The sequence below is a fragment of the Anabrus simplex genome, chromosome 4 (assembly GCF_040414725.1).
Source record: "Anabrus simplex isolate iqAnaSimp1 chromosome 4, ASM4041472v1, whole genome shotgun sequence".
NCBI classification, from domain to species: Eukaryota; Metazoa; Arthropoda; class Insecta; order Orthoptera; family Tettigoniidae; genus Anabrus; species Anabrus simplex.
In genome coordinates this window covers 441,938,610-441,965,859 of record NC_090268.1, presented here as the reverse complement: position 1 = coordinate 441,965,859, position 27,250 = coordinate 441,938,610, and the positions used below count along the sequence as shown (strand labels likewise).

The 27,250-nt window shown below is 39.7% G+C and overlaps 1 protein-coding gene across 1 annotated transcript in view; it reads left to right on the top strand.

Annotated features, from left to right (window-relative positions):
• The first annotated feature begins 9,900 nt into the window (after positions 1-9,900).
• Positions 9,901-27,250, top strand: part of LOC136872326 (opioid-binding protein/cell adhesion molecule-like) — a 518,060-nt gene continuing 500,710 nt past the window's right edge. Inside the window, exon 1 of the mRNA XM_068227439.1 lies at positions 9,901-10,275. Within this exon, the coding sequence (XP_068083540.1) occupies positions 9,901-10,275 (375 nt within the window). The remainder of the gene's footprint in view (positions 10,276-27,250) is intronic.

Genomic DNA, 27,250 nt, shown 5'->3' with positions numbered 1-27,250 from the left:
CCACTGAAAAGTTTGTTAAAAGGAATTATCGATGATTCAAAACATTTCCTCAAAAATATAAGGAATTACAATTCCTGTTTTCAGATGACTTCATTCGGCGCTAACGTTATAGCAGAGCATTGTATGCAGACGTTTAAAATTCGGGGGCAAATTTGCCACATCATTAGTCCTTACTTCCTAATCCCAGCAATAATCATAAATTTCTCCAAATCTATTAAATAGGAGATGAAAATAACCAATTGAATGCACGCTGCCAAATCTCTACTGGAACCAAAAGGCATATCGTTGAGTCGTTGCAAAAGATATTACATGACAACAATAATTTAATTCAGATGTTCAGAAGTGCGATTGATCTCATGCTCGCTAGAATACATTTATTTACTTACCCATTCATTTCATATCAGACAGAGCCACAGCGAAGTGTGACCGGGTTTAGCTAGTATTACTGTATATAAAAGACTAAATTTTCTTTATGAAGCTTCCGGATAAGGTGCATGGAGTGTCCTTCCATTTCGAGCTAAGATGCAATGTGCGTTTGCCTTTACAACTCCTAAAAAACCCACGTACAGTTGACCATGTGAGAAGCACGGTTTCCGTAGATCGAGTCCTAGAATTGTCCTCGTGCCTTCTTGATGCAGACAGCGAAAAGCAAACGAACGGGTAACTGCAGATGTATAAATTGAAACGGTATATCCGAAAGTATGATTTGAATCCGAGGAATGAATTCTACTTCGCTCGCGCCATGTCCAGTCATGATGCTGTCTTCAAGAATATTGGGCATCAAGTTCTTGTCTGAGAGTCATGTTCCATTGCAGTGGAGAGGGATTCATATTCCAGAGAAGAATAATCGGTCCCACAGTTATTCGCTCCAAGATGTTCGAGGGTACTCCAGGTGACTCCTAGTTGTTAGATAAATAGATAGATAAAAGCCTTTATTTTCTGTGGCGAAGTTAGGGCTCTTACACTTTACCACACACATATTATTATTTGTTAACAATGACACTGATTAACTTAGAATACTAAGAACTACAAACAACACTAATTTTTAAGACAAGCAAAGAAGAAAGAAAGAAAAAGGAACTGCCTACATAATGCAGATTTGAAAAAATACTCATTTCAGTACACAACGAAAGAAATACTAACATAAAAATACTACTAAGCTTATTAAAAATATTAAATGAAATCTAACTAATTGTATCCTTGCAATACTAGTCTAAGTTAAATACTGTAGTTACTACTAGCTATTTTTAGACTACTTCCACTTCGTAAATACAGTACGGATGTTTTTAATTTAATTTAAGTTATCATATTAACTGAATATTTTATTGTACAATAATCTCATATCATTTTCACACACAATCACTCGTTCCACTCATACACATACCTTGCTGGAAGCACTTAACGAGGAACTTCTGTTAAGAAGTATTAAATATGCTTTTTGAGGCAGCGTCCTTGATGTCCTTGGGAAGAGCGTTCCACCATCCCGAAGCGGTGATAGTAAATGATCGATGGTATGTGGTTGTTCGGTGGACAGGTATTTCTAGGAGGGACACTGAGCGAGTATCATGGAGATGTGAAGAACCAAGGTGACGAAAATTGCTGGAGAGATAAGCAGGGATGCCTTTCGAAAGTACCTGGTACACAAGAGTATTTGAATGTAGTTTACGCCTGTCGTCTAGTCGTAACCAACATAATTGTTTATAATAGGGAGAAACTCGAGCGTCATACCGTAAATCCATAGCATATCTAAGACAAGCATTTTGAGTGCGTTATAGTTTCAAGCTTAATTCACTTGTTATATCCGGAAAAGTGACATCACAGTAGTCAAAAATGGGAAAAAATAATGACTGAAGAAGTTGAATTTTTAGTGATCCAGGGAATACATTTCTGAACCGTTTTAAGGAGTGCAAGCCGCAATAAACCTTTTTGCAGATATTCTTAACTTGCGCTGACCAGTTTAGAGTTTCCGTTATAATAACTCCAAGGTTAGAAACTGATTCACAATAAGGTATAACAGTATTAGTTAAAGTTATGGGAGGAATGCAATTTTGTTTTAGAATGTGAAGGTTCTTTGATGTACCGATGATAATGGCTTGCGTTTTATAGTGGTTTAATTTAAGGTTGTTTTTAATTGCATAGCCATAAATTTGCTCAAGATCAGCATTTACATTACATACTGCTTGCTGTATATTATTACTTCTAGTGTGGTAATAAATTTGCAGATCATCAGCATAAAGATGGTACTTGCAGTGCTTAATTGATCTGGTGATATCGTTTATATATAAAGTGAACAGGAAAGGCCAAGGACTGACCCTTGTGGGACACCAATATTTTTTGTTCGCCACGTTGATTTATTACTATTTGCGACCACACACTGCGGACGGTTCGTGAGGTAAGAATAGAAAAATTGCAGCACTTTCTGGCTAAAGTTTAAGGACTGTAAATTGGGAAGAAGCAGCCTAGGATCGACAGTATCAAATGCACTACTGAAATCTAAATGAGTAAGTATTGTCACTTGTTTGTTGTCCATTGCACATCTAATGTCATCTGTCACCTTCAGCAGAGCTGTCATGGTACTATGTTTTTTCTTAAAACCTGATTGGCAAGAGTCAAGTAAAGCATATTTATGTAAGTACGTAAGGATTTGCTCATATACCAGGCGATCCAGCACTTTGGACAGGGGTGGTAGGATAGAAACTGGTCGGTAATCTGGAGGAATACTGGGTCCATTCTTTTTCGGGATTGGGATGACGAGGGCATCCTTCCACGCCGTAGGGAAAATTCCTTGGGTTAAACAGTAGCTAATAATGTGTGTTACGATCGGCAGAATGGCGCCAATGATGTATTTGTAGAAAGACAAATGTATGCCATCGTGTCCAGCAGCATTTGATTTGATAGAATACATAACTCGCTTTACGTCATTTATACCAACCTCTTTAAACACAAATGTATCTTGAATTGGCATAGAAGAAACATTTATTATTATTATTATTATTATTATTATTATTATTATTATTATTATTATTTGCTGTTACAGTGGATTCGGCCGACGTGAAATGTAAACCTAAGTCATCAAGGGATACATTCGGCGCCTGCTTTAATAACTTTCAAAAGCTCTGTCGTGTAGATGTCAGCCTCCTCTGTACTACATGTTGTGTCGATTGAATTGTAAATTTGTAGAACACCGGGCAAGTTTCGTGGAAGTTGTTCGTTGATGACGTTGACCGATTAATATCTCTGAGCAAGAATTTGTCTCTGACACAGCCATGCGTGATCGGTGAAATGATGTGCCCAGGTAGGGCCTATGTTAAAAATTACAGATCTCTGCGTGTCGTATACAGTATTTGGCTGGACATCGCACTCGTACACACTGATAACATTTTGGGATACCATGGACTGGATATGGATCTTCGTGAGTGGGACAGAGTCCGGCCCGGCTGTGTAGGGGGCAACGCGTCCACTTGTTACCCGGCGGCGCCGGGTTCGGTTCCCGACCGGGTCAGGGGTTTTTAATTTTAAATGATTAATATCCCTGGCCTGGGGACTGGGTGTTTGTGTCTTCCTTAATGTTCTTTTCCTCCTTTCCTCAAAATAGGGGCAACAGATCTTCTTGGGTCGACGCCCCGAATAAATAAAAAAAAGAAAAAGAAAAAGAAAAGAAGAGGGGGACCGAATAATGGCTTCCTACGCTATAGACGTTAAATGGCTCCCTAACGTGTACAGTATTACGTATCTTATATACGCTGTATAGTGAGAGAGAATCTTTTATAGAGACGGGCAGATTTGATTACTTTCCAGAATCGATTACTATGCATCCGAGATCACTTAAGGATAGGCACTTGCATTCGAGTAACTGAAATGTAAGCGAACTCTGGACATCAACAAGAATTAGTGTCCCAGGAAGCATTTCATTAAAGGCTAGCCGTGTACGGTGTACATATTATTTGACGAAGATACAACCAATTTAGATTTCAGCTATTTTACAAATTTTTATATTACGCCATTGCTTGTTGTCAAAATGTGTAATTTCATTCTCTCAATCACTCTCTTAACTCTGTTCATTCTCTTATTACTCTACTGTGTATTTTCATTAATATATTACATATCAGTTGTGTTAACAAGTATTTTATTTCACCGACAGAGTGGCCGTGTAGGTTGAGGCCCTAATCTGTTAGTTTGCATTCAGGAGAGTGTGGGTTCAAAACCAGGCCTGAAGATCGTCCCCGTGGATTTCCATTTTCACAGCAGGAAAATGCTGGGGCTGTGTCTGTGTGACGTTAAGCAAAATCTTATAGGAAGTATAGCGAAAGCAAAGAAACCTTCACTACCAACTTGATATCGGCGTATGAGCTCTATGAATAAGATTCTATTCGAGAACTTCTCGTTCTTCCGTCTGACAGAAGCTCTCGAATGCATTCTAGGTAAATACTCGTATGATCTGTATTACTCACTTTACCCCACCATGAATATGGAGATAGTTCTGAGTTACGTCCAGAGATGGTGCTTCTCTCCCCACTGTTTTCGGATAATGCATAAAGAGAAACCGGATTCAGTCCTGTACGGCCGTCGAACGGGAACTTTTTGATCGCCCCTCATAGTACTAACTAGAGCGTCAGCAACAGGTCCACAAATGCGTGAAGCGCACGATATACAGTATCTTCTCGTCAGTGGCGAAGCATCAACATACGTCCGCCATTATCTGACGGAAAGGTCGATTGCGATCCCATATTAACTCAGGCACCTTTGTACATTTTCGGCATGTGCCAAAACTTCTTTATTTCTTTTTTCTTTACGTCGCACAGACACAGATAGATCTTGTGGCGAAGGCGGGATAGGAAAGGGCTGGCAGTGGTAATGAGGGGGCCGTAGCCATCCCGCCATTTTCCTGAGGGACAAGTGGGAAACCACGGTAAACCCCTTCGAGGATGGCTGAGGTGGGAATCGGAACCACTCCCCCCACCTAGTCAGTTCACCTCCCGAGGCTTAGACGACCCCTTTCCACTCCTCGTACCAATTTTCAAATTTCGTGGCAGAGCTGGGAATCAAACTTGGGTGAGGAAACCACGGAAAAACCATCTTCCGGCCTGCCGAACCCACTACCTTCCGAATGAAAGCTCACAATAGCGCGCCCCTAAATTCCCTCGGTCGCTATAACTTTTGATACACCGTGTGTACATAAGAGGGAGTAAAGTCTGACTGCCAACTTTGCGTCTGACTTGTTGATATCCATTGAGGAAAGTAAGAATACACAGACACATCTTGCTTTTCTCTGATGTATGAGAAACCGAGAATACTTTCTGCTGTTTATCTTATCCATCACGAGAAATCCACAGCCGCGTTCCTTTCCACGGAGCTTGTATGAGATACAAAAGAACCTTATTATGAAAAGACACTTCAGTTCGAGAAGCAATTCTTAACATCAAATATTCCCTAACGTATTATCTGCAGTTAAGTTTAGAATACTCTCTTCTCTTGAGAGAGAGTTAGCGTTCATTCCTTCCATGGACCCACAAGTTATGGGACGTGCGTGCTCACCATTCGGAGAGCTGACCCTGGCATTACTTCTCCTTAATACTTTTACCCCTTAACTTTATTAATTTAGTAGTGGTAGTTCTGTTCCTTGCCACTGAATAAATTACAATTGAAATGTTTTTATGCAGTGAGTAAAATCAGGCACTTACAATCATTAAGAAATTCGCACTACTTATATATATCTTCAAAAAACATATTTTTCGTTGGTTTAAGATTTCTCCCAATCAATCAATCAATCAATCAATCAATCAATCAATCAATCAATCAATCAATCAATCAATCAATCAATCAATCAATCAATCAATCAATCAATCAATCAATCAATCAATCAATCAATCAATCAATCAATCAATCAATCAATCAATCAATCAATCAATCAATCCTGATCTGCATTTAGAAAAGTCGCCCATGGGGCGGATTCCCTATCGTTTGTTTATCTAGTCTTTTTGTAAATAATCGCAAAGGGACAGGAAATTTATTCGTCACCTCCTTTAAGTTATTCCTATCCGTAACTCCTCTTCACACAAACTAATATTTGCCCCAATTTGTCCTCTTAAATTGCAACTTTATCTTCATATTGTGATCTTTCCTACTTTTAAAGACACACTCAAACTTATTCGTGGAGCGCAGCTGTGAGCTCGCATCCGGGAAATAGTGGGTTCGAACCCCACTGTCGGCAGCCCTGAAGTTGGTTTTCCGTGGTTTCCCATTTTTATACGAGGCAAATGCTGGGGCTGTTCCTTAATTTAGGCCACGGCCGCTTCCTTTCCATTCCTAGGCCTGTCCTTTCCCAACGTTGTCATAAGACTTATCCGTATCGGTGCGGCGTAAAGCAAATAGAAAAAACTTACTCGTCTACTGATGTCATTCTATGCTATCTCTCCACTGACAGCTAGGAACATACTACTTCTTCAAGCAGCTCGTCTCCTTTCTCCCATAGTCTTCCAAACCAAACTTTGCAACATTTCTGTAACGCTACCCTTTTGTCGGAAAACACCCAGACCAAATCCAGCTGCTTTTCTTTGGATTTTCATGAAATAATTTACTCACCAATTCGTATAGGCATTCTTTAAGTCATTGAATTCATTGAAAATGTATGTTGTAATAGGATATCTCTATACTGACGACTCAAAAGTAAGCACTAATGCGATACATATCTCTCCTGGACTATTAAGTCTGTTGCCGTCTAGGGCAAAATAATTATAAAGAAAAACTACAATTTAGAAACTGGATTGAAATTGTAAATAATTTTAATTGTAATGTTCAATGTAATAATAAGGGAAATAACGCATGCGTCGAAACATATTTTGGATTACAATAAATTACTGCTCCCTCTACTAATATTATTATCATCGGGCTTCGGATAACTAAGCATTTGAGAATGCCAAAATATGCACTCAAATGTTGACATGCACGTTGAATAGACAGTTATATTAATGTTTCGTAGATCTAGAGAAAGCATATGACGGGGTTCCGAGGGAAAGGATGTTCGCCTTACAGGGGGATTATGGCATTTAGGATGGATTATTAAAATAAATCAAATTCCTTTATGTTGACAATTAGGCTGAAGTGGGAACTGATGGTGGAATGAGTTCTTGGTCCATACCTTTAGCCACCAAGAATTATCGATGAAAAGAGCTGCCCCTACTTGTTGGTACTGTATTTGTTGAACCACCAGTCCATATGAACACCGCGGGGAGGTTTGTAATTGAATCCAGGCTTTTGGCACGCAATCTAGTGATTTGTATGAACTACAGTACAACCACCTCTCCTATCCTGCCGGCCAAAACTGTGATGGTGCAACTTTTTCTCGACCAACGGGGGATCGAGCCGGCTAACCACTCTATCATACCATATAGAGTTGATGACTTATGTTCATGGCCATCGGGCGGGTGTTCTTTTTTTACTTCGAGGTTGTTCAAAGTGTAACGTTAATTTTTAATATACATTTATTGCTAATTGCTAACAGATTTATCTTTTTCCAATTTGTCCATACATATTATAGACTGTTATGCCTTTCATCATTCAGTCAGAAAGCCTCTGTGAATTTACTAAACGTCGCCAGAATTCTCTATCTTGAAACTGGCGCTGTGGCTTCATTTAGTTCTATACTTCTGATCTTCAAATCGTTAGAAACTGAGCCTAACCATCGTCGTCTTCTCATCTTTGTGCCACGTATTTGAAACACAGGAATTTCCCCGAGAATTCAAAGTAAAATAAAAGTCGCATGCCATCTACTTAAAGAACTGGGCGCAGGGAACGTTCATTTTCGAGGAGTTAACTGCAATTGCTGCACACCCTTAATAGGCCAAATATTTCTGAAGTTTCATTGTTTTAAATTTAAGAACCTGAGGTATTTTGAGTTTTTAAATTAAGAACATATTTTGTCAAGTCCAAAGGTTTGAACTCTAATCCTTCCAATCTTCATCTGGCGTCCGACAGGATTCACTGTTAGGGACTAACCTACTTGTTTGTTTCTAAAATGACAATACTTCACTCGTTCAGTACATTGAATGTCTCTTGTACTCTGACGACTTGAATCTGTACAGCGTCTTATAAGAAGACAGTGATGGTGACTATTTACAGGATTATTTTAAGCAAATAAGCGAATGGTGTTATAAGTGGTCTCTCGGAGTAAATAAAGCTAAGTGTGGTGTCATACAATTTACTCGAAATTTAACACCTGTCTTGTACAGATATAAGATAAGTGGAGAATTCTTACATCGTGTGGAGGAGTTTAATTGCCCAGGTGTAGTTCTGACTAACAGTAATGGCTTATCCATTGAGGAACAATTTGATAATATTACAAAGGAAACTTTCAGACTATTCTGGTTTATAAAAATTTATTGTAAAGATTTCAGTCATGTAAATAAACACCCTTTTGTTCCCTGGTGATACCCTCTCTCAAGTATGGTTGTGATGTGTGGCTACCTTATCAGTAAGGTCACATATACCGCCTCGAGGGAGTTCAGATATGGTTCATGAAGTGGGTTACTTTTGGACACGTGGGTAGGAAACTGTCTTCAAGAAGGCTTGAAGAATTTGAAAAAAAAAATATTTCAATGAATACAGTGGTATCGGGCCGAAAATGTGCGAACGCACTCTTAACAACTAAATGCATGAGGAGTAAAGTGGACTGTCTGGCTGTACTGGGGTTAATTCCACTTCATGTTCCAAGCAGGCGACCAATGCAGAAATTCACAGTCCACCTGCCCAAATGTAGAACGTTTGCAAACCAAAATTCTTGATTGATGCAAGTCCTTAGGACCGTAAATCAGCTGAGAATGTCACTTGTCATTCTTCATCACCCTTCCACTGCAATACGGAAAGTCTTTCTCCGGGTGGAAGGTAGTAATTGTGTTAGTTATGTGTGAATTATTTTGTGATTGATCTGTAGTATATACCATATCTCTAGAAAATCTGTGAAGATGTATACTTGTAGGTATGTGTACATTTGTATGTATTTGTAAATTTTCTCTTACTGCTGTTATAAATTTCATTCCCCATTGCATCATCTGTAATTGGGTTATCCTATAGATCAACCATTCCAAAACTGTGGTCCGTTGACCTCAGGAGGGCTGCGACGATAATCCAAGGGGTCCGCAATGATATTGTAAGTTGTGTTTAAAGAGCGACATTTTATTGTACACACACAATTCATAGCTCATTATTCAGGATTTAGGAACAAATGTCTTCGCTGTTGTGTAACTTACACATAGTAAATGTAATTCTTGGCCGGTAAATGATACGAGTGGGCATTAGTTTGTGAAGAAGTTGTGCACTTATCTGACCGACGTTTGGGTCCATTACATCCCCTATACCCTACAATTTCTAGGAAGAAAATAACACTGCACTTAATGCTTTTCATGAGAACACTCCAGTGTGGGCGTACCTTTTCTGCTCTCACACAAATCAAAACGAAGTACAGAATAGGAACTAATGTAGAAGCTGACCTTCAGTTCGAGTGGTTACGTTTGTAAAACTCTTGGTGTTTGCAAAACAGCACCATTCTTCCTATTGGTCCAAGAGCTATAGTAAGTGAATTTCCTCAAGTAACTTTCCAGATCCGGTCTGTTGTAATTATTAGCCAAGTGTCACTTTTATTCTAATTTCTGTGCATAACTAAAGCATCTTTTTGTAAATGAAGTGAAATTCAAATTTGAATGAAATTAAATATTAGTCCTAAATTAAATGAATACAATCAAATATTAAATTATGTTTTTTGTTCACTGAATTCTGAATAATGTTCTATGGCTAGGGTCCTTGGACACGAATGCGATATACTGAGGGGACCTCAGATACAGAGGTTTGGTAAACCCTACTATAGATGATAAATATTTTTAAAACTAATTTCCAGACCTGTCATTCATGTTTTATCTGTTTGCAGACAATGACACGACGCTCATTGCGCCACTGTTGGAAGACTCCGCCACTCTCCTCACGACGGCGGCCGAGTCACTGAACGACACACTGAGTATCTCGCCTTCCACGGACCTGATGTCCACTGATTTAGTAGTGACAGTGGTACAAACAGGAGAACTGGACGCTGAGGAAACAATGTCAACCACCCGGCCACCGCCCATAAAACCACAAATACGTCTGCCACCATCACCGCATCATCACCACCAAGGCTCCCGGTGGGGTCCTTATTTCGAGGACGGTGAAGAGCCGCAGAATTTAACAGCGCGCGTTGGTTCATCTGTGCGGCTAGACTGCAAGATCGGGATGTTACATGACAAGACGGTGAGTAATTTTTACATTTAAACTGTATGTGTGGGCGATATTTTTATGTTGTCTTCTTCTGTAGTAATGTGGTAATTACAATGAATACTTAATGTAAAATTTGGTGCTGTCTTAAGTGGAGACATGCATAAAAAATCACAGATTTCCTAAATTCTCTGTAATGCGGACAGGAGCTGCCTCGCCGAGGCGGTAAAGGCGTGCTCGGCTCGCCTGGAAGGATGTGGGTTCGAATCCTAGTCAGGAAGTCGTAAAATTTAAGAAACGAGATTTCCACTTCCGGAGGTGCATATGGCCCTGAGGTACACTCAGCCTACACCAAAAATGAGTACCAGGTTAATTCCTGGGGGCAATGGCGGCCGGGCGTAGAGCTAACCACTGTACCCCATCACGTGCCGAGGTTTACAATGGTGGAAGCTTTTACCTTCCACTCCTCCAAGGGCCTTCATGGCCTTTGCTTTGCTTTGCTCTGTAACTCGGACAATGTTTGAGTTAGAATCTTGTAACTTTGCTCACTGATCGGACAATGTTTGAGTTAGAATCTTGTAACTTTTCTCACTGATTTAAAATACATTGTTATTAGCCGTAAACACTAATCAGTTAAATTTAGATTAAAAGATTTAGAAAAGGTATTTATTTGAATTTTGGTCTTATTGATGTACCTTTTCCTCAGCAATGGCGAGGTCCAGGACCTTGTAATTCTTTTAAGGATTTTCTACGGCCTCAAAAATTTAACGCCTGCAAGCTGTTTAATGTCATGACTAATTCGAATTTTTAGAAATAAATTAAATACTCATTTTGAAAACTTCGCAAAAAGGACTTTTATATGAAACAGTGAAATCCATAAAATTACATATTGGGTAATTCCCTCGCAGCTAAATGTAGTACTGTGCTCAGTCTATCCGCCTGTCAGTCGTAGAAAAAGGGTGTTGGAAATGATTGTTGAATTTCACAGCCCTCAATCTCACGCGGAATCTCTCAATTCAAAACAAACTTTCCGCGGCAATCACCATGGTTTACAGCCTTCTTCAATACTCCTAAGTGTGATACCGTCAACTGCCTGACAAAACGGACGTAAGATTTCAGGGAAGATGAGAAATTCCAATGCATGAAGAAGGGGCGTGGCATCTGACGCACATGACTTCTACTTCTTCCTTGATCTGCTTACGGTCCAGGGTTGGATTTTCCCTCGGACTCAGCTAGGGATCCCAACTCTACCGCCTCAAGGGAAGTGTCCTGGAGCGTGAGACATTGGGTCTGGTGATACAACTGGGGAGGATGACGAGTACTTCGCCCAGGTGGCCTCACATGCTATGCTGAACAGAGGGCTTGCGGAGGAACGGGAAGATTTGAAGGAATAGAGACAAGGAAGAAGTAAGGAAGCGGGCCTGGCCTTAAGTTAGGTACCATCTGGGCATTTGCCTGGAGGAGAGGTAGGAAACAACGGAAAATCTCTTCCAAGATGGCTGAGGTGGGAATCGAACCCATCTCTACTCAGTTGACCTCTCGAGGCTGAGTGGACTACGTTCCAGCCCTCGTAGGCCCTACCACTTTTAAAATTTCGTGGTAGAGCCAGGAATCGAACCCGGGCCTCCGGGGGTGACAGCTAATCACGCTAACCACTACACCACAGAGGCGGACACGCGCATGTTTTAGGAATTTAACTTCTTAAGTGAACATAACTACTGAATTCAACTAAAATTTTTGGACTAAATATCCAACATAATAAGCCAGAAATTTCAGATTTTGTTTTCATAGTTTTAAAGGATGTTTGTGAAATCTTCTCTCTATACATCAGCTTTAGTTTGAATATGGCATAATTTCTAAAATGACACGCCGAATTTTTGACTACTGATAAACTAACAGTTCCCAAACTTATATATTATAATTGCTATTTTTAATATTTTAGATCCTTCTGTAAAGTAAATCAGTATTGGAGTATTTGCCTTATTTCAAGTGCGGAAAGAAGTCAATTCTCCACTCCATGTCGTACGATGTTGCCATTTAAAAGATCTGTTAGGATATAATTTTTTTATTTACCGGAGAAAACAATTAAATCTCCATCGTAGATCATTCAACAGACATTCGATTATCTGTCCTCTGGCACGTAGGAATTGACAATGGCAGGCTATATCGCACAATTAAAGGACCTGCACCCTATAGCGAAGCCATACGATCAATATTTATTTATTTATTTATTTATTTATTTATTTATTTATTTATTTATTTATTTATTTATTTATTTATTTATTTATTTACCGTCCAGGGTTGGTCTTTCCCACGGACCCAGCCTTAAGGGCAGTGTCATGGAGCATGAAACACTGGGTCGAGAATACAACTGGGGAGAAAGACCAGCATTTCGCTCAGGTGGCCCCACCTCTTATGCTGAACAGGAGGCCTTGTGGGGGTCCATCAATTATTTCAGAATTGTAGTAAATGTGAAGGGATTCATAAAACTTGATCGCCAGGGACTGGTTGACCACCCGGTATGTTTGTAAAAGAAAAGTGTATTTCATACAGTGACATTAAAATGTGATGGTAGCAATTTTACTCTCTCTGAAATCCACCCAAGTGAATTCCCTAAACCAGGGTAATGGGTGTTTTCCGGCCAGAAAGCAGCAGGAATCGTGAGCGCCAGTATTAATTCATTATGGGTACCTCGAGGGAAACCGTAAAGGGAGTGCAGATACTCAGAAAAGGTACTTTAAAACAGGAGGTGGACGCACAGACCGGGAGCACGGTACTGTATAGGCTGGGAAGTAGGTCAATTGTCGCAGTAGCTCACATGGCTATCACGCTGGAGGGTTTGTGACAGTTGACAATGCTCGAGGATTAGAAAGTTCAAGTCTCATGTAAGTATTCTCTTAACCCAGTTGCCTGGGATGTGACAAGGTTTTATAATTAATATCGGTACTTTTCACGGACTGATTTGTTTATTTTGCTTTGAAAAGGGCTGTTGGAGTCGAGCTGGGTTGATAGAGGCTAGGACACATGTGACAGGATTCCAGTTATCCACGTCGTTCAACGCAGCACCTGCTCTAACTAACGACCTCCGTGGTCGACACAGAGCTGCACGCGATGTTGTAAGGACCGTCTGGCGATCTGGCGGGCCAGGGCACGGGTCCTCCCCTTCCTATCCATCTTTCAGGATACGTCGCAGGAGATGGTTCCAGACGACCACAGCCGCGTGCGGTGGGGCTCCGTCATGTAGAAACCACATCGTGCAGCGGTCAAGGAGTGGCACACGTTCCAAAAACGGTGGTAGTTAATCTCGGAGAAACCGCAGATAGCGTTGGATGGTCAGATAGTCCTCAAATAAATGGGGACCGATGAGATGATCACTCTTGATTCCACACCATACATTCACGCCCAATTGTACCTATAAAGCTGTCTGTCGCACCCAATGGGGACTATCCACACTCAAATAATGCATATTATGGCGATTAACGGTTCCATTGTTGTGGAATCGTGCTTCGTCTGTAAATAAGAGTCGCTAAAAAGCAGGATCAGTGTCCATACACTGTAGGATCTATTGACAGAACGCCATCCGGATTTCGAAATTATGACCATGGAACTCCTGGTCTAAGTGCAGATGGGACGGGTGATACCGGTGGCTATGCAATATTCGCATAACTGACCTTGGTTGATATTCATCTCCTGTGCAATGGCCCGTGTGCTAGTATGAGGGTTACGCCGGATAGCGTCAAACACGACCTCTTCATTGTCGGCAAACGTCTGGCCGTGTCTTTACCAGGCATGCAGTATCCCACAGGCGTCTTTCCAAACTCCGAAATGTCACGCCCGTCGGTTGTCGTCTATCCGGAGAGCAGGCTACTGATTCATTAAAAAATCGTATGTGGGTTTTCGAACCTGCTACCTAGAGCATTGTCCACAATCACGTATATCCCCGCCCGCTTGCCATGTGAGCTACTGCGACACTTGATTTACGGCGCCCACTTCCCAGCCTATACAGTACCGTGCTCCCTGTCTGTGTGCCCACCTCCTGTTTTAATGTATGTGTTCTGCGGTTCAGTACCCGTTTTACGGGTTCATTCGAGGTACTCAAAATTAATTAGTAGTGACGCGCACGATTCCTGCTGTCTTCTAGCCCGTAGACACACATCTAATTATATTACGTAGGTGTAAGGAGAGGGACCGATGTCTTTCAGAATTGTAGTAAATGTGAAGGGATGCATAAAACTGTATTGCAAGGGGCTGGTGGACCCCCCGGTGTATATTTTGGACAGGCTGTCAGGCCGAGGCTGTAAAGGCGATTCACCCACAAGTATGTAAGTTCGATTCCCCGCAAGGAAGTCGAAAATTTAAGAAACGAGATTTCTACTACTGGAAGTAGACTTTGTCGTGAGGTTCAATCAGTCTTCACCAGGCACGAGGTTATTTACTGGAGGTAAAGGCAGCCGGGCCTGCAGATAACAACCGTATCCCGCCAAGTACCAAAGTTACAGATAGTGAAACCCTCCTAAGAGCCTTCATGACTTTGATTTATGATTTCGTAAAACAATTTTGGACTCAGAAAGCTTACTCAATTCCAATAAACAGAAGGAGAAATTTTGATATTGGTATTCTTCTCAAGATGTGTTCACCAATTTCTCAGCATTCAGCTCTGAGAAATGTATTTCAAAATGGTGTTGATATTACTTGAACTATTAGGCAGCAAATATTATTTTGCCCAGGATCTTGACATAGCACGCAAGACAAATTTCATTCATCGCTGATGTACAAGTAATTGCTGTCTGTCCGTCCGTCGGAAGTTGTGTAGCCCCAGAGAAGTATTTTGCATTAGCGGCAGGATCGATGGCAGGTGGCAAGGAGGCGAGCCGAGACCATTAATCAGGACAGAAGGCTTTACAAGTTCTCACCTCCAATTCGTGTGTCCAGGAACCTTCAAGCACACAACTTATCTGTAACTCCTTACTCTTATCTATCGTCAGACTGAACACTGTTAGTGGCAGCGCGTGGAGATTGATTCTCTGATGATTCGAAGGTAATAATATCTACATCTATTAAATTAAATTACTTTTCACAAAAGGATAAAGTAACCAATCAAGCTTCAAAAACGAAAGGAAACAGAAATGAACAGAAATAAGGTCTGTCGATTTAAATTTATACGGAGTTGACAACATTAGGAGTTTTATATTATAGATCATAATAATATTAAAGCGTGTCGCCTTCGAAAAGACGTGGTGCTGGTCTCTTAATCTGACACACTATAGGCGAATTGTGCGCCTGTGAGGATGAATTCTAATGAATTCTAATGCTGAAGACGGCACGCACACCCAGCCCCGTGCTATTGGAATTAGCCAATTAAGGTTGAAATCTCCGGCCCGGCTGGGAATCGAACCCGAGATCCTCTGGACCAAAGACCAGCACGCTAACCAGTTAGGCATGGAGCTGGACAGTACACATCATAGGAGACTACTTAAGACATTTACAGCTATTAGAATAGACAAGAGAGTGATTGAAATGGAGGTTAAACTTCTAGAAAACAGAACTCAGGGAATATGAGTAGGTGAAGTGTTATCTGATGCTGTAATGATTAATAGGGGGTCCCAAAGGGAAGTATAATTGGAACTTTATATTTTTATTTTCTTACATGTAAATGATTTGAGTAAGGACCTTATTGAGGATGGTGTTATACTTTTTTTTTTTGCTAGGGGCTTTACGTCGCACCGAAACAGATAGGTCTTATGGCGACGATGGGATAGGAAAGGCCTAGGAGTTGGAAGGAAGCGGCCGTGGCCTTAATTAAGGTACAGCCCCAGCATTTGCCTGGTGTGAAAATGGGAAACCACGGAAAACCATCTTCAGGGCTGCCGATAGTGGGATTCGAACCTACTATCTCCCGGATGTAAGCTCACAGCCGTGCGCCTCTACGCGCCCGGCCAACTCGCCCGGTGTGTTATACTTTATAGAATAATAAATAAGTTACAGTATTGTGAATGACTGCCAAAAAATTTCGAGGAAATAAATTTTCGACTTCCCGGTGGGGAATCGAACCCACGTCCTTCCATTACAGCCTCGGCCTGACAGCCTCGCCAAAATATATACCGGGTGGTCCACAAGCCACTCGCGATCCAGTTTTATGCATCCCTAAACATTTACTTCAATTCTGTTAAACATCCGTCCCTCTCCCTAAACCGGGGTAATGTAACGAGATGTGTGTTTACCGTATGATGGTAAATCTGGCGACTTATCAGGTGGTTAACTTCGTCAAGATGAAAAGACCCCTCCGTTTGAATGATTGTGTTGATGGGGGTGGAAATACCTTATAAAAATCACTGCAGGTACCTAGGTGTTATTTTAAGGAAATAGCTTCATTGGAATAATCGCATTAACGATATTGTAAAAATAGTTTAGAGTTCATTTCATACGGTTATTTAAAAGTTGTGTAAGGATGCCAAAGATAGGCCGTAAACCCTCGTGAAATCTCGATTATAATACGGTTCCACTGTCTGAAACACTCACTAGGATTATGTGATTCGGAAACTGGAGGATGTCCGAAGAAATCAGCACGACTTATTCTGGGTGATTTCCCAAGAATAATTATTGCTACGAATATATTGCAATATTAGCGTTGGAGACGTGTTGCTCGAGTAAGACCTATGTTCCAAGCTGTAAGTTTAAGAGATGACTTTTAATGAGATTAGTTTACGAATAAGTCTGATGGAAATTTTTAGAAAGGGTCATGCTATGAAAATAAATTTTGAACATAAGAGGACAAATTTCTCAAATGTTCGTTCATAGGAAGAGGAATTAGAGTCTGGAACAATTTACAAAATTTTTGATAGATTGGAATAATTTGAGAAACGATTAGGTGAACAATACGTAGGAAATCTACCACCCGGGAGACAGCCCCAAATGCGTATCAGTGATGACAGATTCATGACTGATAAACGTACTTTTCTGTGAATACAGAAATTCTTACTTACACCCTTATAGATTTCACCCATTCGGTTGTTCATATTAATGATTATTGTGAAAAAATATAATCCTAGCTATTATATACAGTACATGCCCGTACGAGTTTATATCAGATTAGTAATATGGTATCTTATGGTATCTTACCATAGTGCAGCTTCTAAAGGCAATCAAAACGTCCGCTGTCTATCTAAACCGGTTGCAGAGCTAAGACTGAAAACATCATCCATACATACCGGTCTGCAGATATGTTTTTCTATTTCTCCTTATGGCCATGCTCCATCGAATGTTGAACTTTCCCAAGAAACACTGCGAGCATTATCAGTTACAATATTCACACTCCTTATGAGGTTTAGTTACCCCATCTCTCCTAATGTCTGTAGGCCCACAGTTTTCAAGACCGTTGCAGTGTGGCACTGATCTTCAACTAAATCGTACATTCATTTGTACATACACTGACTGACAGAGCAAATGCAACACCAAGAAGGAGTGGTCAGAACTTTATGCCAATTGCAGGGTAGACTGACGTCACTGACGTATGCTCATGATGTGAAATGCGCCGCTGTGCTGCGCACGTAGCGAACGATAAATGGGACACGGGATTGGCGAATGGCCCACTTCGTACCGTGATTTCTCAGCCGACAGTCATTGTAGAACGTGTTGTCGTGTGCCGCAGGACACGTGTATAGCTAAGAATGCCAGGCCGCCGTCAACGGAGGCATTTCCAGCAGACAGACGACTTTACGAGGGGTATGGTGATCGGGCTGAGAAGGGCAGGTTGGTCGCTTCGTCAAATCGCAGCCGATACCCATAGGGATGTGTCCACGGTGCAGCGCCTGTGGCGAAGATGGTTGGCGCAGGGACATGTGGCACGTGCGAGGGGTCCAGGCGCAGCCCGAGTGACGTCAGCACGCGATGATCGGCGCATCGGCCGCCAAGCGGTGGCAGCCCCGCACGCCACGTCAACCGCCATTCTTCAGCACGTGCAAGACACCCTGGCTGTTCCAATATCGACCAGAACAATTTCCCGTCGATTGTTTGAAGGAGGCCTGCACTCCCGGCGTCCGCTCAGAAGACTACCATTGACTCCACAGCATAGACGTGCACGCCTGGCATGGTGCCGGGCTAGAGCGACTTGGATGAGGGAATGGCGGAACGTCGTGTTCTCCGATGAGTCACGCTTCTGTTCTGTCAGTGATAGTCACCGCAGACGAGTGTGGCGTCGGCGTGGAGAAAGGTCAAATCCGGCAGTAACTGTGGAGCGCCCTACCGCTAGACAACGCGGCATCATGGTTTGGGGCGCTATTGCGTATGATTCCACGTCACCTCTAGTGCGTATTCAAGGCACGTTAATTGCCCACCGCTACGTGCAGCATGTGCTGCGGCCGGTGGCACTCCCGTACCTACAGGGGCTGCCCAATGCTCTGTTTCAGCAGGATAATGCCCGCCCACGCACTGCTCGCATCTCCCAACAGGCTCTACGAGGTGTACAGATGCTTCCGTGGCCAGCGTACTCTCCGGATCTCTCACCAATCGAACACGTGTGGGATCTCATTGGACGCCGTTTGCAAACTCTGCCCCAGCCTCGTACGGACGACCAACTGTGGCAAATGGTTGACAGAGAATGGAGAACCATCCCTCAGGACACAATCCGCACTCTTATTGACTCTGTACCTCGACGTGTTTCTGCGTGCATCGCCGCTCGCGGTGGTCCTAGATCCTACTGAGTCGATACCGTGCGCATTGTGTAACCTGCATATCGGTTTGAAATATACATCGATTATTCGTCCGTGCCGTCTCTGTTTTTTCCCCAATTTTCATCCCTTTCGAACCACTCCTCCTTGGTGTTGCATTGTCACTGTCAGTCAGTGTATATTAGATAGCTTTGGAATTATGGTTGAGGGATTTATTAAAGAATGTTCATCATATCTGGGTGACAAGAAAAAGTTAGAAGAAGTTAATGACAGAAATATAAATAAAATATAAAATAAGTCGAAGGTCACTTGAATGGCGGGGAGTTGACCCCAAAAGAGTGAATAGACGATCAATGTATGAATGTTTACTAATGAGCATGTATTTATTTATCAGCAATACTACAAAAAGTAGGCGCATTGTAAACGATTTTGCGCTTCAAAAGTAGGCATTGTGTGGACACTGATAGACTATTTATTTAAGCAAGAGCCACGTAACGATTGGGATGATTACGCTCGAGCCATAAGAGTAAGCAAAATTTTGAAATGGATAACATAGAATTAGCGCTGTTGAGTACAACATTTTATTTCACACTGTTCTGAATTTTTGATTACGTAAATTGAATTATGTATAATTATTATTTATTTGTGCATAAATTAAGTTCCTATGCACCATGATACAGAAAACCAGGAAGGACAAATTCAGGAATGAAAAAGTCCGAGAGGAGTTGGGAATTGGAGACTCCCTATTACAGAGGATCCAGAAAGTAAGACTGAAGTGGTTTGGACATGTAAGAAGGATGAGTGAAAGCAGGACTGTCAGAAGAGAATACGAAAGAGAAGTAAAAGGAAAAATACCAGGAAGCAGACCCAATGGAAAATGGACGGATCTGGTGAAGAAAGATGTTGAGGAGAGAGGACGAGATTGGGCGAAGATTATGAGAGGACAGTGGTTCATGGACAGACAAAGATGGAGGGGGTCGTACACCACACCCGGGCAACTGGAGATGGTCAACGATGGTGATGATGGTGATAATTATAATTTTTGTTCCTCACGATACAAATCGTCCATGTTTGATCCACGCAAGGACGTTTTCATGTTTTGTTGTTCGTGTCTTCCTATGAAAGATGTAAGAGGTGTATATATCGGGTTATGTTGTAGTGAAACATAAAAATTGATGCTGTTGGAAGAAGGGAACTGTCCAATAAACTAGCAGAGTCGTACACGCGGTCCTCTGCTCCTGGATTATTGGAGGTAATACGAAATTTATGATATACTGTGATATGTATTTATCGCATTAGCCTACACATTAGTCAGTATTGTGATGGCGACAGAATAATAGAAGTCGGAATACAGAGACGCCGTTTTTTGCGTGGATGGGTACGAAACCACAGCCCTGCAATGAGGTGGATAAACAATTCAACGATATTTTGGTGTTCCCTCTCACTCTAATAATAATAATAATAATAATAATAATAATAATAATAATAATAATAATAATAATAATAATAATAATAATAATAATAATACTGTTACTTGTTTTACTGCACCCTTGCAGAGCTCCTTCGGTGTAGATTAGATGTCACGTTGCCTCGGCTGCCCTAAAAAAAAATACTTACCGAAGGTGGTGAGGTCCTCTTCTCAGGCGCGATCAGTCCCTGTCGTCGAATCAGGATGCATAGGGATAGTGCATTCGGTAAAACTATTGACTACAATGACTTATGACTCAGACTGATTTGAGTTTAAATATGTATATAAAATTTTATTGATAAATCAAAAGAGAAAAGTGAATAAATTTTTTTTTAAATGTAAAATAAGTTTTGTTAATGTTACATTATTACCTTATAAGACTGTACACGAATTCTCAATAATGACACACATGACTACCTCATTAATCCCTAAAGAATAATATTTATAATTTTCCATAAAATTTTGTTTTAAATGATGTTTCCCATATTTGTGCATCCAATTATATAATGTCTGTGTAACTATACATTATTTACTAGGATAATGTTGTTTATAAACCAGGTGGATCAATTGAATAACAATATACTCATGAGAACATTTAGTGATGGCAATAATAATAATAACCATAATAATAATAATAATAATAATAATAATAATAATAATAATAATAATAATAATAATAGTAGGCCTTCGGATTCTGGGGAGCCCACACCAACATGCTTTGAGGACGAGTCGGAGCGTCCTGGAACTACTAGCAATAAGATCCGATATAAGGAACATAACTATTTCGCCACATTGAACATCAACTCACTACTTAAGCTAGGCAAACTGAAGCATTTAACTGATACTTTGACTCACCACAAGATACTACTCACAGCAATACAGGAAACCAGGTATACAGATGAGCATGCCTTTGATTCGCAGGGGTACCGTATTTTTAAGGGAAAGGTAGGGCGCAGAAGAATGAAGAATGTGCCACACCTGGGGACTGGGTTCATTGTAAGCCATAAGATACTGGACTCGGTAATTGACTTCGACTCGCCCAATAGTCGAGTGTCCCTTCTAACCTTCCGGTGCACAAACAAGATATACACTGCAGTAAATGTTCACGCACCCATCAATGAGGACAATAAACGTAACCCTGAAAGTACCGACAAATTTTGGGAAGAACTAGAGGACATCATCAGCAAAGTCCCAGAGCGTCATACAATCATTCTACTCGGGGACTTCAACGCACAGTTAGGGAAAGAGCGCAAATTTAGAGACATTGTGGGAGAATACCCAGCTCACTTACGAACAAATAGAAATGGGGAGCGTCTAGTGGGTCTCTGCAAAGCTTTCAACCTGGTAATGAAGTCAACGGCCTTTAAGAAACTACCAAGGAAACAGAAGACCTGGACGTCACCCAACAACCTCTTAGGGGAATTTCAGATAGATCATGTTGCCATTGCAAGGAAAGCCCATAGAGAGATCCAGAATGTAAGAGTGTTAAGAGGAGCGAATTTGGACTCCGACCACTACCTCTCCAAAATAAAGCTGAAATTTCTACCTAGGAACACTAAAAGAACCAAGTCAGTTAAACTTACTAAGTTTGATTTAGAAAAACTTGCAACTTGCAAACAGTTTACAGAGAAATTGGAAAGAATAGAATGCAGAGATTGGGATGAATTGAGGAAAAATCTAGTAAAAGTAGCAACAGAGACTGCGCCATTACTAAAACAGAAGAAGCATGCCTGGTGGACAGCTAGATGTGAAGAAGCGGTAATGCAGAGGCAGATGGCCTGGTTAAAGTGGAACTCACAGAAGACACAAGAAAACAGACAGAAATTCATAGAGCAACGGAAGATAACTGCCAATATCATCAGACAAGTGAAACGGCAATTCACAAAAGACCAATTGACACAGTTGGATGATGACTTCAAGAAGAACAATACCAGAAACTTTTACAGAGGCTTTAAACGGAACGTTAGTCACTACAGTCCACCCAGTCTCCATTTCCGTGGACCAGATGGGAAGATAGCCTATAATGACACTGACAATTGCCACCTTCTCGCCAAGTACTTCGAGGATCTCCTTAATTGTGAATCACCTGATACCTTTTTTGTTTACCAAGACAACATCAAGCAACCAAACTCCCAACCACCATCCAAAGAAGAAGTAATACAAATCATCCAGTCTCTGAAAAACAACAAAGCATCCGGAGAAGATTCGATAGTAGCCGAACTATGGAAGCAGGCTGGAGACAAGACTGTAAGCAAGCTGACAGAAATTCTACAAAACATCTGGGAGACCGAAACATTACCTAGTGACTGGACCACTGCATTAATTCATCCCTTGCACAAGAAAGGAGACTTGACTGACATCAATAATTATCGAGGAATCTCATTGGTACCAGTCACATACAAAATTTTCTCTAAAGCCTTATTAAATAGAGCCGAACCTCAACTAGACCCACAATTAGGAGAGTACCAGGCAGGATTTAGAAAAGGACGCTCTTGTACAGAACAGATACTCAATCTGCAATCAGTATTACATCAAGCAAAAATGGCCGGTAAGAAATACGTTGTCATTTTCGTCGACTTTACAAAGGCGTATGACTCGGTAGACAGACCTACTCTTATGAAGATTTTGCAGGAACTAGGACTTGATGAGAAGACCCATAACCTAATCAAACAGACTTTAAGCAACACCAGGTCACGAGTAAAGTTCAGAGGAGTCATATCAGAAAGTTTTGAAATTAAATCAGGAGTGAGACAGGGAGATGGTCTGTCCCCTCTCCTCTTTAACTGTGCCTTGGAGAAAGTAATAAGAGAGTGGCGAAAGGAGTTAGCTAGAATGGAGATTCCAAGTGGCATTTATTTGGGACATAAGCGCAATGAGCTCAATGTTGACTGTCTGGCGTATGCCGATGATCTGGCCCTGATATCTAATTCAATAGAAACTTCAGTGAAACAACTAAATGTTCTCAGACAACAAGCAGCAAAGGTTGGGCTACATGTGTCTCTCGAAAAAACACAATTCATCACGAACATCGGTGAATCTCCTTGTACGTTGCATCTGGAACAGGGAGAGATCAGGAAAACCAATAGGTTTAAGTACTTGGGAGAATGGTTGGAATCCAGTCTCTCTGAAGGAACAGCTTTGTCAACTCGAGTTAACAGGCTTGAAATGGCCTACCAACTGACCAAGAATACGTATAATAAAAAGTGTCTCTCTCGTAATACTAAGATGAAGCACTACCAGACAGTCATCCGCCCTGAAGCCTTATATGCTTCAGAATGTTTAACACTCAACAGGAAGGGACTCATGGAAAAACTTGAAATCCAGGAAAGAAAGATAATGAGGAAGATACTGGGGCCAGTCAAGGAAGGGGACAGTTATAAAAGACGGCCTAACCAAGAGCTCTACAAGTACTGTGAAAGAATAACGAATGTAGCAAGGAAGAGACGCCTAGCATTCTATGGGCACGTCTACAGGATGCATCCTACCAGGTTGACTAACCGGATTCTCAGCTACTGGCAAAATAGGAAGACCAAGTCACCATGGCTGATGGAAGTGAATAAAGATCTACAGGAACTGGGAATAACAGAAGGAATCTTAAAGGATCGTACAGCACTCAGGAAGATGCTTAAACATAAGAAGTTCCAGGACAGATTATCAACAAAGAAGACTGGCGCCCTTTGGACAAAGGAGAGGAAGGAGCAACACAGCCTGAGGATGCGCAACTACTGGGCAAACATCAAAGCCCATTCCAAAATGCAATAGTTGAATGTCGTGGTCCTTAGCTGGCCTATACGAAACAAGAATAATAATAATAATAATAATAATAATAATAATAATAATAATAATAATAATAATAATAATAATAATAATAATAATATTAATATTGATATGAATAAATTTTTGTATAGACAATTCAAGTTATTCATCAAAAAAAAACTACGTGCCATCAGTCAAAATAATTATAATAGATAAAATTGTTTTATATAGATATAAAAAAATTAAGTATCGATTAACTAATTAATAAAATTGTTTTGATATCACTGAATTGCATTGTAAACCAATTAAAAGAATACAGGAAAGTCTCCACAGTGTATCCCAAATGCATATCTGTAGTTTTAAAAAAACAACCTAAAATGTAATACAATAATAATAATAATAATAATAATAATAATAATAATAATAATAATAATAATAATAATCATAATAATAATAATTGAAATAATACGACGATTTTGCGCAGATCAAAATCTAGGAATGTCACTACTAACTTCTCAGATATGTGAAATAAGTTTGCAAACAAACATACCAAAAGTTACCATAATATAATAATTAATTAAGTTTACTAATTTGATTGTACTCAAATTTATTAATTACATAATTAATTGCCTAACTGACCACTGGAAATCATTATCTTGTGACTCAAATCCTCCAATATAGTGATATTAATAAATTTACAATGCATCGAGATGATAATAATAATAATATTGTAATAATAATAATAATAATAATAATAATAATAATAATAATAATAATTGAAACGATAATAATAATAATATCATTTAATGAATGTTATTCCTATGTTGGATATCATAAAAAAAAGTCCTAAAGAATTATAATCACCTACCAAAATCCAATACTATTGTTAACCAAATCGTAGATAAATTGAATTAAAAAAATATAAAATGTAAATTATTTAATTAATTAATAAATCCACAATTGATTGACACAAGTGATTAATATGGTATTCATCAAGACTCCCTAATTGCTTGTGAATTGCATTGGTGAAATGTTAAATAATAATATTCAATATTAATAATAATAATAATAATAATAATAATAATAATAATAATAATAATAATATCTTAACATGACCTGTAATTACGGTACTCTTGATCCACCATCCTGATAAATTATAGTATGTTTATGTCAGTTTTCTTAGAACATTCATTTGCCATGAGTAACACCATTGAAATAAAATCTTTCTTAACAGTGCTTACTGTTTTTCTTTTTCTATAAAACCATATTTGCCATAATTCAATGAAATACCTAATCCACTGTGTAAAGGCATAACCATGAAATTCTCATAATAGAGTTCACCAATATTAATAATGATAATAATAATATTTCTCTTATCAAAACCGTTACTGAGTTCCCATAATTTCGATATCTTCCTTCTAGGTGCAATAAACAATACTTGCTTTAACCTGAGAATTCAGTAACTTTAACTCACATAATGGACCTTGGTTGTTGTTGCACACAAATCTAAAGCTTTGCTTTCGATATATGCGAGTGACCCTTACTTAGATATCGTAAAATTAATCTAGAAAAGACAGACTCTCCTACTTTAAATAAACATACACTAACTTATGCTAATATGTACACCAAGCGAGATAACGCAGCCAGAAATCCTAACCTAATACCTAAAGTTCCACTAATATATACATATATGAACCTTGTCATCAGCACATACCACACTTTTGGCCTATTTCAGCGTCTCAACATATTATAATTCGCTGAAATATAACCATGACCCATTGCCAATGTTACTGTGGTTTCTTCAGAATAAAATGCATAGACAATGCACAGACAATAAAAGAATGTACCTAAATTGATGGCTAATACGAGACAAATAAAGTAATAAAATATATTTAATATTAATAATAATAATAATCATCTGTTAAAACCAATAAAATAGTTCCTACTGGCAAGCATCCACACCAGTCCAGTTGCGTGATCCATGTTACCAACCTAACTTTAAAATATCATTTAAATGCGTACTATAATTTTCTCTGAATAGAACAATATTGTGTCACGGCTAAACCATTTACATGTATATTCTGGTCCTTCTAACTCGTATACCTTCTTTAACTGGCTTATTTATTTCCTCACATTTATTCATTTACGACGTCATCATCATTTCTTATTCTGCACGAATTCTATTACCTCTCAGCTATCACGCTGATACTTATATTTCCATTTTTATTGAGAATATGTTCACCATACTCTTTGTTTTCCATAATTATCTTCAGATAAATGACCTCATGTATTACCATATACTCTCGACTACGGACCTTCAAACATCTCAAATAAATTACCGTTGCTCAATATCGTTCATATTATTCGACAACACTTTGATTTACCTGAGCCAAAATAAATCCTTTTATTTAACATTGTTCACTCAACTGTCTAACCGCGTTACTTGCCACAGCAACCAATATGTGGATGTATCAGTGTTACTGTCGTCCCAACAGAATTCTCGACAGTAACTATTGAATATATATATATATATATATATATATATATATATATATATATATATGTTTATTATCATTAATTGTCTTCATCACTCCTCCACCACGATAACTGTGCTTGCGTGAAACAAAAAATTCCGCCTAAATGCAATACCGACAATGCTACTGATAATTATAATAATAATAATAATTGCCTCAAAAATATAACTTGTTCGATACTAACAGATCACATTTAGTACATACACGATTAATAATAATAATAATAATAAATATAAATATTTACACTACTCATAAACGGAATTATCCTAATTTTCTGGCTGTGTACTCGGGTTTATAGTTACATCATCGTCACTCGCATACCTATTTAAATAAAGATACCATTATCAAAGGAAAGCTTTAGATTTTAAATCAAACATGAGATTGTGTACTCACATTGAGGGCACTTCGGGATCGCCAGGACTAAAGGCAGCCATGTTGTCTTACAGATTCATGACCAACATGTTAATATCATTGACCATTCTTGTTGTATCCGGCATTGGCTTATATTACTACTTTCCACTTTTGCTTGACACACTTAACAATGCTTATTTCCGACTCATAATATTAAACACGATAACTTGTTTTAA